The 14,299-nt window shown below is 39.0% G+C and overlaps 2 protein-coding genes across 3 annotated transcripts; one reads left to right on the top strand and one right to left on the bottom strand.

Annotated features, from left to right (window-relative positions):
• The first annotated feature begins 2,517 nt into the window (after positions 1-2,517).
• Positions 2,518-10,237, top strand: srrt (serrate RNA effector molecule homolog (Arabidopsis)). Of its 2 annotated transcripts, none has more exons than XM_085288718.1 (20): positions 2,518-2,663; positions 3,516-3,634; positions 3,852-3,980; positions 4,062-4,208; positions 4,356-4,544; positions 6,229-6,398; positions 6,569-6,750; positions 6,823-6,930; positions 7,021-7,177; positions 7,290-7,438; positions 7,543-7,604; positions 7,707-7,785; positions 7,908-8,099; positions 8,189-8,359; positions 8,489-8,642; positions 8,935-9,128; positions 9,315-9,471; positions 9,578-9,670; positions 9,771-9,884; positions 10,001-10,237. In XM_085288718.1, the coding sequence occupies exons 1-19, from the start codon at positions 2,559-2,561 to the stop codon at positions 9,875-9,877; spliced, it is 2,664 nt and encodes an 887-aa protein (XP_085144844.1). In that variant the 5' UTR covers positions 2,518-2,558; the 3' UTR covers positions 9,878-9,884; positions 10,001-10,237. The 2 variants fall into 2 exon arrangements, with proteins under 2 accessions (XP_085144844.1, XP_085144843.1); XM_085288717.1 differs by having other exon boundaries at positions 9,771-9,873.
• Positions 10,238-10,300: 63 nt separating this feature from the next.
• Positions 10,301-13,632, bottom strand: mogat3b (monoacylglycerol O-acyltransferase 3b). Its single transcript, XM_085288719.1, has 8 exons — positions 13,529-13,632; positions 12,999-13,089; positions 12,742-12,849; positions 12,340-12,410; positions 11,746-11,950; positions 11,271-11,445; positions 11,012-11,196; positions 10,301-10,928 (listed from the first exon to the last, which is right to left on the bottom strand). The coding sequence occupies exons 2-8, from the start codon at positions 13,078-13,080 to the stop codon at positions 10,774-10,776; spliced, it is 981 nt and encodes a 326-aa protein (XP_085144845.1). The 5' UTR covers positions 13,081-13,089; positions 13,529-13,632; the 3' UTR covers positions 10,301-10,773.
• Positions 13,633-14,299: the final 667 nt, after the last annotated feature.

The raw sequence follows: 14,299 nt of genomic DNA on the forward strand, positions 1-14,299 counted from the left end.
TAGCAAATAAAGTCACACGAAAATGTACTTTACCTCATTGTCGTCCTGGGAGATCTTTCTGGAATCCAGAAGCATAATTAAAGTTAAGACTAACAGGAAAGATGATCTCAGCAAAGAGCAGCTTGATGGCATCTTTTCCAGAGAAAGTTCAGAGTTTTTAAGAGTTTTCGAGATTCTTTGCAGCAAATCCAAGCTTTTTTTTGCTGACGAAGAGTCTTGTAAAGGTTCTTCTGGTTTAGAGGAGAACTCTAAATGTGATGATGCTAACCTATGCATGGCTATCATGTATCCGGGGTATAAAAAGATTTATTCAGCTCAAATGTAAATTGGCTTTTCTTTAACACAGCAGGTGACATCATTAAAGGGACATGAAATACTGAAATTAACAAGGATTAAATGGCTTGAATTCATCGTATGCATAAAGCCCTAATGAATCAAGTCTTAATGAGTAACCATAAAACTGAAAGGTAGGGTACGGCTTATGTCTGGAATAAGCACATTAATAATGTAGATGATATATGATTCAACAATTAATTTTAAATTATAGAAACACTTCAAGGAACATGGTATTGATGAGTGTTCAATAGAAAATAAGGAATTTTACAGTCATACATTATGTCTTGTATACATTTTCAATGGACTCATCTTGGATAAGAGTTATAGAACCCTAAAGACAGCAAATCCAGCAAAATGTATTGGATTTAATTTATTTCTTCTAATAGTATCCAGTCGTTTTCTTCATACACAGTCTCCTGTTTCCAGAGCTCAAAGGCAAGTGGACAATTATCTAAAAGCAGTTTTATGGCCAAGTTGGACCTGTTCCCTTATTACGTCGTGGCAAATTTGTCAGATTAAATATAAACACTTGTTTCCAAGTGTTTGGCATTTGGTAGCTTTTCAAGAGGTTGATGCAGGTGAAGACACAGCAAAAGCTTGTTTTGCAAAACCAACATTCTGGTGAATTCTGATGAAGTTCTGGTCAGCTCAGCAACACCAAAGAGACCTGAAAGGCCATAGAAGACCACTAAAGCGGGGGGCATTGCCTTCAGGTTGCATGGTTTCAAAGACAATTTCTCTACTTTTAAGATTAGGCTTAAAACTTTCCTTTTTGATAAAAGAAAAAGGGCTGGATCAGGTGGACATGAATCCTCCCTTTAGTATGCCGCAATAGGTCTAGGCTGCTGGGGGCTTCCTGTAATGCACCGAGCGTTTCTTCCTCACTCACTTCTTTTCACTCGCTGTTATTGTTCATCTCTGGCTCTCTTCCACTGTGTGTCTTTTGTCTGGTCTTTCTCCCCTATATTTAAGGGGATATATTTATATCTATCCATTAAATTGAATTGAACTGAAGTGAATAGAGAGGGAAAACTATAAAAAATATTGAAGAAGTACTGATGTGTTATAATTTGTGTGTTATACGTAGAGAATGAGAATGAAAATTCTGATCTGAAAAAGGTGAGGGGATAAATATACATGTTTAAGACCTACGTTCCATTTATTATCCATATTTTCCAATGCATTTGCAGTGTTGGGTTTTCACTTTTATCTCCCTTTCTTGATTATTCCTCTTGTATATGTATTTTTGGTTTGGGTCTATGAAAACCATGGCTGGTGTGGGCTGAAATAATCTTTCCCTTTAAATTATGTGTAAACATACTATCAAAACAGAAGATTTTCTAAACGGTGTGAAAGATGGAAAACTAAGCGTTCTGGGGTGCAAACCTCCACCAAGTCAGTTCACTCTCTGGTCATAAAAATTATCTAGGAAAGGTAATAGATAATAGGTATAATAATAGGTAAATAACTGGAAATGAATAACTTGAACTTATTAAATAGCTTTTTACATTACTTTCTTTAAAGATATAACACATTTTAGGGTCAACTTGAAAGAAAGACAGATACGGAACGTAATAGTGAGCTCAAATATAAAATGTGATGCAAACTATAATGTGATGTTTAAAATCCTCATATACCAGTAGCATTTCCTAAATGTTACCAGTACAAACAAATGCAGTATAAAAGACATTTTATGAATGTTTGACTTTATTTGACCTTAAAGAAAATCCAAAGTAATGTAATATTTAGAATCCCCATATATCATTCCCTTTATGCCTATATGTGGTCAGTAGAAAGAATAGCAGTAAGAAACATATTTTTAAATAACTCTATATAGCATTATTATCCCGTTGACCTTCAGATCAATCTATTGACCTTGAAGATAAGGTCAAATGTGACATGATATTTTAAATCTTTCTATATGTTGACAACACACACTGCACTTTTAATAATCATAGTTTCTAAGTGATAAGGATTTTTGTCTATTTTTGACCAATAAATCATTAATTTGACCTTGAAGACCTTGGAGGATGTAAGCCAGATTTGAATGGTTTGGTCATGTGACCCCAGTATACACTCCTAAAAAGTTCGATCAAAAGTCATTCAAAACGTTTCGAGTTGTTGTGTTTACAACCAAAAAGAATGACACGCACGTAAACGCTACCTAGGCGGAGGTGATAAATTGTGGCTTACACTCCAAACCAGGTGGTGGCGCTAATTCCATGTTTAGTTGTTCACCAATTTCCAAGCGAAGAACAAGAAGACGTGAAGGCTACGGAGAAAGAGGGAGACGAACGAGATCACCATACCAACGAGTAATTGTTAAGGTATTATCGTAATTATTAACTTTTCCTCAGTTATATCAGTTGGTCTGTTATTTAGAATAAGACAGGTCTGTAGAATGAGACCGTAATTCAGTTTATTTCATTTAATTTTATTTCTTTCATTTTATTTTCAGCTAACACACAGCTAGCGTAGTGGCTAACGATACATGGCTGCATTATCGAGGGTCCTAACTCGCCCTAAAACACGAATTTACAGGTTTTGTTTCGACTGAAAGACTCAAACCTGTATCTCCGGATAGCTACTAATTTTGATCTTTCTTTTTGTTTGTTTTGTTTTGTTTTTTGTAAATTTTGTAAATCCCAGTCTGATGATATCAATGATCGCTATTATGCAAGACAAAGGAATTACTTTACGGCAAGTTACGCACGTCGTCTGTGACAGACTATCTGCATTTCCTTGTTCACGGTCCCCCTTGTTTGAATGACTGCCGTCACCAAAATCCTTTTGAATTAGAAGGTCAAATATTAATAGTCACTTGTTATAAGCACCGTCCCGGTCTCCATGTGGCAACCCCACATACTGAAGACAAAATAAAGGAAACAGTTTCCCTGGCTTATAATGACAACAATATTCAACGAGAACAATCTTCATGGGGGGCATTTTGCTGACATGGTTTACTGACTTGTCACTTAAAAGGAAGATGCACATGTGTTTTGAGTTGTGTTACATCAGAGCAGTTTCTTCTTTTGAGATGTAAATCATAAACTTTCGCTTTGCACTTATCAGGTCTTAATATAAAAAGTAAAACCTTCCTTAAAACGATTCTGCTTGTAGCCATCTTAATAATAATCAATGGATACTACACGTGATCTGGATTTTCTTTCTTCGTGCAGATGGGAGACAGTGATGATGACCATGATCGCAGGAGAAGGGACAAATTCAGACGGGAGAGAAGTGACTATGACCGTTCAAGAGAGAGAGAGGACCGGCGCAGAGATGACTGGAATGACAGGTTAAAAAGAGAGATGCTATTGGGCACACGCCAGATTCAGTGAAACCTGATACAGCCAAATCATATTCAGATGAACAGCTAAATGCTAATAAATTGTAGCTCTTTGCTGCTCTTACACTGAGTAAAGTGGATATTAAAGATAGACTTGTGTGTTTCTTACCTTTTTTTTCTTTCCTCATGTTTTCTCTCCTTCCTCTGATTGTGATCATTGGTCCAGGGAGTGGGATAGAGGCAGGGAGCGGCGAAGTCGTGGAGAGTACAGGGATTATGATAGAGGTCGAAGGGAGAGATTTACCCCACCCAGACACGACATGAGTCCCCAGCAGAAACGCATGAGAAGAGACTGGTAGGATTTGCAATGTTACTATTGCACAATGTCTGTAACCATCTTTTATTTTACTTAAAGCCCCTTATCCGTTCCTGGCAGGGATGACCATGGTGGAGACCCCTACCGTGGTGGGTATGACTTGGGTTATGGTGGTGGAGGAGGGCCCAGCTATGGACCACCACAACATTGGGGCCATCCCGACATGCACCTCATGCAGCCTCATCAAGGCATCCCCATTCAGGCCAGGTAATTAATTTAAGTTCAGTTTTGAAGTTAAATGTTACTTTACATATCTTTAAAGATATTTTTAATGTTGTTACCTCAGATATGTCTTTTTGCCAACTAGCTTCTTGGCTAGTCAAAGCTCCATCCAACATATCTTTCTTTCATTAGGCTTGGTAACATCCACGACTTGGACTTAGGTCCTCCTCCTCCAATAATGAAGAGCTTTAAGGAGTTTCTGCTGTCCTTAGATGATTCTGTGGATGAGACTGAGGCCGTCAAACGCTACAATGAGTACAAGATCGACTTCCGGCGACAGCAGATGCAGGACTTCTTTTTGGCTCATAAAGATGAAGAGTGGTACGATCTCAGATGCCTTTACTACATAAGCCCTTATCAAGAATATAATTTTTTTATTATAGTCATAATATAATTATTGCATCGACAGATCCATTAGCATTACTTAAGCTGTTATTTTTTGTTGTCCTCACCAAATATAATTGGCTCTTTATTTCTTTATTGGCCTTTTCATCATTTTAGGTTTAATTGCTATTTAAAGGCAAATATAATAGGCTGAGCCTGGTCCTTTTGGTGGGTTTATCTTAGAATTCTATTCAAAAATTCAGATGATGTTTTTATTTGTAATTGATGGCTAATGAAATTGGTACATTAAAACAAGGTGCATGTATATGCCATCTCCGTTATGTTCTTGTTAAACTCTGGTGCTGTTAATGCACACAAATTAAAAGCAGTGGAAAGGCGTTTGGTATGACAGTTTCACCCAGTACGAGGACCAGGCACACACAGTTAATTTATAACTAATGACTGTTGCTATAGTACTTGTTGACAAAATAAGAAAATCAACCCAATTTCAACATTAGTTTATATTTGTTATAAATGTATTTTAGGAGTTTAATTTTTTTTTATCCATAAATATCCATAGCTCCTTAGGCAGGAATACAAATATTATCACTAGTCAAACATTGGGTATAGAAAAAAAAATCTAGGAAGTAATGTGTGTTAATTGTTTATTGTCACTCTCATGTAACGAAATTGTTTAAAGTCATCATTTGGTGCTTTGACCAAAACGTCTTTGTTCCTTGGGTTGATTGTCTTATTTGGAGTAACACAAGATTTGTAATTGTGTGCTGTCTGTTAATGCTTTGACACTTGTTTCACAGGTATCATGCAAAATTATTCTGTTTTGTCATAACCCATTTTCTTCCCTTCATTTCAACTACTACGTTGACGACGATTTTTTTCAAGATGAGAAAAAGTGGAGCTCATCCGCAAGAATCGGTCTTAGACAGACAGGGCATGCACTGCGCACAATGCAGTTGCTCTTAGACACACAGTAACAGGGATTTTAGATAGACAGCCATGTAGTCGTCCGCACACGGAATTTTTTTTTTTTCTTGTTTTATCCTTTTTCGACACAATTTTCTTTTTATATTCGGATCAAATCCCAAAACCGAATTTGTGTGCATACAGACACACCATTGGGGTGAAGTGGAGCGCACTTTCACAGAAGAGACCCCGCTCTCTGTATTTATTTGTTATTAAACTGGCAGAACAAAAGGTAACTGTAGTCCACTTAATGCTAACATTTTTAATGTGACATTTTGAATATGTAAATGTTTAATTTGATCATCTCTGTTGTTTTTTTCCTGCCTTTTTTTTCTTTCTTTTTTGGTGAGTTAATCTCAAATCTTCTAACATTGTTGAGTAATTGGCTATGAAGACCACAGTCAAAACATAGAATTACAGAAAATTATAATAACTAGGATATACTGAAGACAAATTAAAGTTTTGTCATATGCTAGATTGCTTATTGAATTGGAGTTGTTTAACATAAAAAAACCCTATTCAGAATAAATGTTCTGTTAAAAATGTGATTAGAAGAAACTTAAAAAAAAAAGTGTAAAATACACAGATGTAACGTAGGCTTGTAATATTTATTTGTTCTCTAACTTTTGCTTCCCGCTCATCCCAACCCCCATCATTCTCTCCCCAATCTGTTGTGGACGCCCAACTCTGGACACAGGTTCCGATCCAAGTACCACCCTGATGAGGCCAGACGACTTAAGGCAGAGGCCCAGAGGGCTCTGCACAACCGCCTGAATGTGTTCATTTTCCTAATGGAGAACGGCTGGTTTGATAATGTCTCCCTGGACATTGAACAGACCCCAGCCATCATCAAAGTTTTGGATGCAGGTGAGGTCTCAAACAACTTAAAGAGCATTGTTAACCTGTGGAGTTTTCATTTGTATCTACAATTAAGTCTGCTTTTACAATAAAAGCAAAAATGATCTGACCTAATTGCATGGATGGTACTTAGAAGAGTACTTCTATGGCTGAACCATAACGTTCTTTCTGCATTTCAGCTGTGATAAAAATGGAAGGGGGCACAGACCATGATCTTCGCATCTTGGATCTGCCATCTGAAGAGGAAGAAGACAGAGAGAAGTCAGCATCTATTTCCAGGGGCACTGAAGTTTCCAAGAGAGAAGACCTCAAAGCTTTGGGTAGTGACTGCAAACCAGTGGAGAAAGACAGAAATGAGAAGGTATGTGTGCTCTGTTAGACAGGCGGTAGACATTTCATGAGGCTCTGTTGATGACAATGAACTGTGGCACAGGAGGGTAGTGACTCAGCCAGCACAGAGAAAGCTGCCACAGCAGAAGGAGAGGATATGAAAGAGGAGGCAGAGAAAGAACCAGCAAAAGAAATTCCTGAACCTAAGAAAGTAAGTGTTCCTTCTGATACTGAATTAGTTCTTACCAAGAGAAAGAAATAAATTGAACTGGCCTGATTGTTTTTCAATTTGATTGTTTAGCCAAGAAGAAAGAGGAAGCGCAGCGGGGACAGCGATGATGAAGCCAGCGCCTCAGAGAGTGACTCGGACTCAGATTCAGACTTCAACTCTAACTGCTCTGACAAACCAGTGAAGAAGGAAGAGGAAGACAAGGATGAGGAGGAAGAGGAAGGTGAAGGTGAGAAATCATGCCTGTAGTGTCTGGTTATACATTTTCAGGAGTATAATATGTATCTTTCTGTAATTTAGCACTCATCAAATAAATCTCCCTTTCCTGTCTAATGATCCAGAGGAGAAACCCAAGGAGAACTCCGAGGAGGACAAGAAGGAAGAGAAAAAGCCCAAAGATGACTCTCCTAGACCACGGCCTCTCCACAGGACTTGCTCTCTGTTCATGAGAAGCATCGCTCCCACCATCTCCAAGGCTGAGATTATTGCTGTGAGTTGTATAAAAGAAGCATACCTATCAGATCCAGATCTTTAAGTGGACTAAACAGATACGTGTCCTGGTTTAAACTGAGCGTGGTTTCTTTTTCTTCTCAGCTGTGTCGACGTTACCCTGGGTTTCTGCGTGTTTGCTTGTCTGATCCCCATCCAGAGCGCAGGTATGAAAAATGAAAACTTGGCATTATTTGCTACACTAAAGTGTAAATGGTTGGATTAGTGTAGTCATTCATTACTTTGACATGAAACCTGCACCGTCTCAGGTTTTTCAGACGTTGCTGGGTGACATTTGACCGTAGCGTCAACATCAAAGAAGTCTGTTGGAACCTTCAGAACATTCGGGTAAGTGCACCAGTCATAAGTGTTGGCACTGCTATAACTTTGTGTTGCAGGTGGCTTTAGAGATGCAGAGATCGTTCAAATTTCAGCTGAGGCCTTTACCAGTCTGTTTTTACCCTTCACAGCTGCGAGACTGTGAACTGGCACCGGGGGTGAACAGGGACCTGGCTCGGAGGGTGCGTAATGTTAATGGCATTACTCAGCACAAGCAGATTCTCCGCAATGACATCAAGCTGGCTGCCAAGCTCATTCATGCCTTAGATGAGAAAGGGGAACTTTGGAGCAACAAGTCCCAGGAAGAAGGGCAGAGCAGTGAGGTATAGTACCTGTACCCATGCAATTTAACCGATTTTTCTCAAGTTATTTGACCATCATCATCATTTGTGGGTTTTTTTTATTTCCACAGTTGCCAGCGCAGAACCCCATCCTGAAGAATATTACTGATTACCTGATAGAGGAGGTCAGTGCTGAGGAGGAGGAGCTTCTGGGCTCCGGGAGTGGAATGGATTCTGAGGAGGGCATCAAGGAAGGAAACCCTGCAGAGATGACTGTTGAGAGGGATGACAAACTTGTCAAGGTCATTCCTTTACCACACTTAGAACAGTTTAAGATATAATATCCATCTGATCTTCTCTTTTAAAAGTGGGTTTCTCCATTTGTATCTTCACTGTGCTAGGCCTGTCAATTTTACCATGTGTTGTTTCAGGTTTTGGATCGTTTGGTCTTGTACCTCCGTGTTGTGCACTCAGTTGACTACTACAACACCTGTGAATACCCCAGTGAGGATGAAATGCCCAACCGATGCGGCATGATTCATGTACGTGGACCCATTCCTCCCAACCGCATCACACATGGAGAAGGTCAGTGTTCTTCCCTTTTCATGTTACGTGACACAAAAGAGACCTCTGGGATGAAAACGTAAATGTTGACTCAGCTGTAGTGAAAATGAATCTTCCAACATCCTGAAGTTGACGTGAATTTTAACTGTTGTGTTTGCTAGCTAAACATTTGCTGTGCTTAGACTATTTTGCCACCTATCATAAACAGTGCCAAATGTAGGCAATGCAGATTGCAAAAAAAAGTTTAAGTGAGGATTTTAAAGTTTTAGTGTTGATTCAGAATTTAATAAGATGACATCCCCTCATTCAACAGTGCAACAGTGGGAGAAAATGATGGAGGAGAAGTTGGCCCCCTTGTTTAGTTTAAAAGAAGTCTTGTCTGAAGAAGAGGGGGTGAAGATGGGCCGCAAGGACCCTGAAGAAGAAGTGGAGAAGTTTGTGTCTGCCAACACACAAGAACTGGGAAAAGATAAATGGCTCTGCCCTCTAAGTGGAAAGAAATTTAAGGTTGGCACTTGGAATGAATAGTATTCAGGACTGTACAGCATGACCACAGTCAATGCATTTTATTAAACACAAAGGAGATATACCAGTAGTTTTTGTTAGAAGTTCTGTTGTAATTTAAAAAAAATAATAATCAAGAATTATTTCTGTATATATTTTTTATTTTTTTTATTTCAAATCAAATTCAAGGGTCCAGAGTTTGTACGGAAGCACATCCTCAACAAACATGGGGATAAAATTGAAGAAGTGAAAAAGGAGGTTAGTTTCTTCAACAATTTCCTGATGGATGCCAAGAGGCCATCCCTGCCAGAGATGAAACTTCCTCCTCTTCCAGGCCCAAGCCAAGGTCGGTTTGAGATTTTTGTCTAGTAAACCCAGAACTACAGATATTCTTCAACAGAGATAAACAGAATAGTAAGAAAAAGATACACTGGGCCCGTTTCATCTCGCAGGTTTGCTCAGTCCCAGTATGCCGTTTCCTCCCCAAGGTCCTCAGGGTCCAATGGGCTTTGCACAGCCTCGTCCTCCTCTGATGGGCTACGGTGGTATGTTCTGAATTTACCCTTTTATACTAAAAATGAGAATGTGCTTTCCAGTCAAGTCGCAACACTTTTTCTTTTTTCAAATTAAAATCATTTTTTGAAGCTGGTGGGCCTCCTTATCCACCCAACCAATATGGTGGAGGCAGAGGCAACTATGACAACTTCCGCGGACAAGGTGAATACCTGGGTAAGCCGCGCAACATCAGGTGAGACCGCTGTACGTGTCTTTATTTTGCTACAAACATTTTCTTTTTTCTGCTAATGTGGAAGTTTGAAACTCCCTTTAAAAGATCGTTTCTACTGTTTTTCTGTTTGCATTGCCATCCATTGCAGAATGTCACGAGGTGACCCACGCAACATCATTGAGTACCGTGACCTGGATGCACCAGATGATATGGACTTCTTTTAGAAGGTTCACATTTTTTGCTCTTTACCAGTGTTGTGTTCTGCCTGCTTTTTGGAGTAATGAGATTATTTCTTTTCTTAAAAGGCTTGTTTTGTAATTATTGTGCAACCAGAACTGCTGTAAACAGATTCATTAATAAAGTTGTGATCAAATTACAGTAATAAGTATTAAATTACTTGTGAAGTCGATCTGATATAAAAAGAAGTAATCTGTGACAAAGCGCATCATAATTTTTTAGTGGATCTTAAATAATACACAGCTTTTTTTGGGGGGGGGGTACAGCTCAAAACAACACAATATCCAGTAAGATTTTTTTCTTTTGTTCATGAAAACTAGTGGGATTGTTTTAATAATGCAAACAAAAAAGGAAAAGTATGTCATGTTATGAGATAATAATTGAATCATTCCAAATATGTACAGCTTTCAGAAACACGTGAGAATATTTTTTTCAATATGTTGTTAAAATTATTGCCAAACATGATTAAACTAATAATCCTCCAGTGTTTTCCATACAAACAGCAGTGCCACATAAAGGCTTCACGTCATAATTATTTAAAACATGTGATGAGCAGTTTTAAATACAGGCACATTTTTATAGACTGATGATCACAGGAAACCTTCAATGTTAATATAGGTCCATCACGTCAGATCCATAGTGACTCCAAGTCGTATTTGGTGCAAACAGTTTATGTCAAAATATCTAAATTATCCGAAGCTCGTGATTTTCTGAAAGTCCGCAGCTGACCTTGTGTTCGTGGAATAATTTGGAAAGGGCCTGCATGTAAAGTCTGTGATAATGGTCGACTTCCTCGTCTGTGGGCGTGACACGCTTTGGCACTGAGATTGGACTTCCCACTGAAAAGAGTACAGTGTGAGAATAAAATGGGCTCAGTACATAAAAGTGGTATTGGCTATTTAAAGAATAATAAAATACCCACCAACAGTCGTGATTGGAGTCCTGTAGGGCATGAGAACAAAGCGCTCACCGACAAAGAGACACGGTGCAAAGCCCATGATTTTTTTAAACAAGTCCTGTAACCTGCGACACAGACTGCCCTCTGCGAAAATCACCTGCTGGTAGAGCTCATTCTCCCCGAATGAATAAACGGGCACCAGATCAACACTGTGGAAGGTCAGAGTTCAGGTTTCAGTGTTTTACATATTTGTATATTTTCTTTCTTAGTATATAATTCTCACCCCAACTCAAGGGCCAGTCTGACAAATCCCTTTCTTTCCTTCATGACCACTGTGTTGAGTCCGGGAGAGGATGCCAGAGACTCGGCAGCGCCCCCTATCACAATTACCACTGCATTCCCTTTGCCGCTTTTTGAAAGGAGGTGGACCAGGCTTGGTTTGCTGACTGGGTAAAGTCCTTATCAGACAGAGTAAGAACAGAAGTAGTTCAGGTCAGGAGCATAACAGGGACTTTTTTGTTAAGCTGTAACATGCAGGTCTACACTGTCAACAGGCTTTCAAATTCAGTTAGCATCAGTAACATGTAGGTATTCTTTCTTCCATTTGCATTCCACAAAGTAAAATCACTTTTTTCTGCAGAACATGAACTGTATACTGTAGTATGATCAATAAACTGCTGTTTCGGCCTAATGCAAAATGCTTCTCGGACTAAGAAACGGAGTAGTTTAGTCCCCTTGCTAAAACATGCGATAAATACCTGCGCTCATGATGTACTCCCTAAAGAATGGTATCCTGAACAGGCCCGCCAGCATCGCCAGGCTGGCTCGCACGCCGGGAAATGCCTCAGCAAAGCCACAGCTCTCCGTGCTGAAGCAGGTAAAGGCTCCAGTACACATGATGCCATGTGGGTGAGAACCTAGGATGTAGTTTTTGTTTGGATTCAGCTCTGCTGTCTTGACCAGCTAAGAAAGAACATTGACACAAGAGGGTTAATGTTGGTGATCACGGATGTTGCTGCTGTTAAACAGCCATGCCCATTTTCACTCATCTGACTGAGGCAAAGATTAGACACTTGTTCTTGCAGGCTTTTGACTGCGTGCCCTGCGTGAGGGCCTCAAATATAATATGCTCTTTGTAAAGACTAATAACAGGATTTTAGGTTTCCAGTGCTTCAAGTGTGCACTGGAGTAAAAATGTATCTTTCCGGACCCCAAAAACATCCCAACATGGAATTCAGTTGGACATTTCATAGGGTTTGAGATTTTTGAAAATATTAGCTGTCCTGTACACAGTAAGCATCTGTGTGTTAGAAACAAATAAACAGATCTAAAGATATTTACCCAAAACTTACTTTAACGGGAAAGTAGTCTCTCATGTGCTCCCATACCTTCCACTTTCTCACAGACATCGTTCTTCTGCCCCCTGATGGAGACATTGAAAACCTTAGAAACACTGAGTGTCCCAGTTTCACAGTGCACGTTAGCAAAGCTAAAGAGTATCCTGATGTGATCACTGGTATGCAAAAACTGTATACTAAATACTAAGAGTTATAAAAACAATGGTAAAACTAAAATAAAGCTATTTTTAAGCAGCAAACCCATTTAATGTAGCCAGTATACATGCATATACTGTAAATCATAATTTTTGAGTGTGCTGTTACACACTTTAAAAGGTAGGCCTTTTATTAGTGTATAAACTGCATATTTTGTTTTTTGTATCGTCATTATTTTCATGCATACTTGAATTTCTTTACCTCTTTCGGGTTTATGCCAGTCCATCACCAACCATACAAAGTAGAGAGCAGACAGCGGCCACAGAGAGGTAAACATAAGATACACCATCAGTATGATACAAGCCACTCCTGGAGATGGATGTTTTTCATGCCATGTCGACCAGCATTGGAGTTGGGAAGGAGCAAGAGATTTATTTTATGAGTTAATTAATAATGCAATTAATACACTGATGTTTGTTAGGAAATCATTAAAAAAGGATAGTATGGCAACTTCTTACCCAAGAGGAGAAAGCTTAGCACCCACTGCAGAACACTTATTGACTCTAAAAACTCCTTCAGCTGAGTTTTTTCTCGAGTCATTCTTGCAACCTGGAGGCCAAACCATCATTTTTCAGCTATCAATAACATTTTAATGCGGACTCTCATTTAGTAAAGGTCACGACTGTAATGAATAGTATAGCGTATGGCCTTTGAAACGACAAAAGTGGCTTTATCCAAGATCATAAAATTTTAAATAGATGACTTTATGACAGACAACCGATTTCATTGATGACCAGCACATAAGCATGTGCTCTTAAACTTCCTTTAGGGAAGAAAGAGGCTTGAAACCTTGGCAGACATGCAGGAGCCTGATCAAATGACTCGCTTATGAACAAGCTCACAGGCAAACTTACATGCTAGATTTTTTTTTAACCTGCTTAAAAGTTAAACTATTAGCAGCCCAGCCTAGTAACGCCGTAAAACAAGACCTAACCCTAACCAAAAGCAATTTTTATGCTGCAAAGTTCCATAAAATGTTGTATTTTACCTTAGTAGAGTTAATTCCAAAGTTAATTTGAATGGATGCAGATTCGTTGCTTCCCCGCAGATCAGCACTATGCACTTTGACCAGACCGTGTACAGCTGCTGATAACAACTCCACTCACCCAATACTTTGTGACACAAGTAACTTATGTCAGAGATAAACACAGCAAACGTTAATGGGATTTAATAAGATACTGCAGTTATTTAATCTTTGTACTTTTACATACAGTGATTTAATTTGATTTTGTCCTTTTTGTCTTTGGTGTGGTGATCATCAGGATTACATGTCAGTCTCTTTAGCTGGTGTTATTTCTAGGAATCGTCTCATGCAGCTTCACAGCCACTTCACTTGTAAATTACATAAAGCAGACTTCCCTATAAGTCTTCTCATGAGCTGATGCTGATTTTCCTGCTACTGTAAATGTCATGAATGTGTTTCTCTCCTAAATGTTGTTCTTGCTCACTGATTTACTGAGATCATTTCTACATGCCTGCCTGGTGATAAGGCTCTGCCCTGAAAGCTCAGCATTTCCTGCATGGTTCAGGAAAGTCAAGTGATTGTGCCCTATGCAGCACTGAGAGATTTCTATTGTAAAATAATGAGGAATAATGAACTGGTATAGCAACAGTGAAATAGTTTGGCATATAGGATCAAATAAGGAAAGAGTGAGGCTTAGATTCAGACTGATCAAGTTAGTTTTTTTTTGACAAACTGATATTAAAAATGAGACATTCAGAAATAAACCACAGCACAGACCTTGCTCTCCTCCTCTTG

Source organism: Mchenga conophoros, linkage group LG10 (genome assembly GCF_057382185.1).
Source record: "Mchenga conophoros isolate Kocher_MC1m ecotype Shallow Benthic linkage group LG10, M_conophoros_male_GT1.1, whole genome shotgun sequence".
Lineage (NCBI taxonomy): Eukaryota > Metazoa > Chordata > Actinopteri > Cichliformes > Cichlidae > Mchenga > Mchenga conophoros.

Bases quoted from the DNA above. Each gene is read 5' to 3' on its own strand.
- srrt (XM_085288717.1), top strand. From the start codon at position 2,559: ATGTTTAGTTGTTCACCAATTTCCAAGCGAAGAACAAGAAGACGTGAA. The intron at 6,931-7,020 runs GTAAGTGTTCCT...TTGATTGTTTAG, and splicing joins AAATTCCTGAACCTAAGAAA to CCAAGAAGAAAGAGGAAGCG. The intron at 7,605-7,706 runs GTATGAAAAATG...GCACCGTCTCAG, and splicing joins GATCCCCATCCAGAGCGCAG to GTTTTTCAGACGTTGCTGGG.
- mogat3b (XM_085288719.1), bottom strand. From the start codon at position 13,080: ATGACTCGAGAAAAAACTCAGCTGAAGGAGTTTTTAGAGTCAATAAGT. The intron at 12,850-12,998 runs GTAAGAAGTTGC...ATCCATCTCCAG, and splicing joins GCTAAGCTTTCTCCTCTTGG to GAGTGGCTTGTATCATACTG. The intron at 11,446-11,745 runs GTATTTATCGCA...CTGTCTGATAAG, and splicing joins GGAGTACATCATGAGCGCAG to GACTTTACCCAGTCAGCAAA.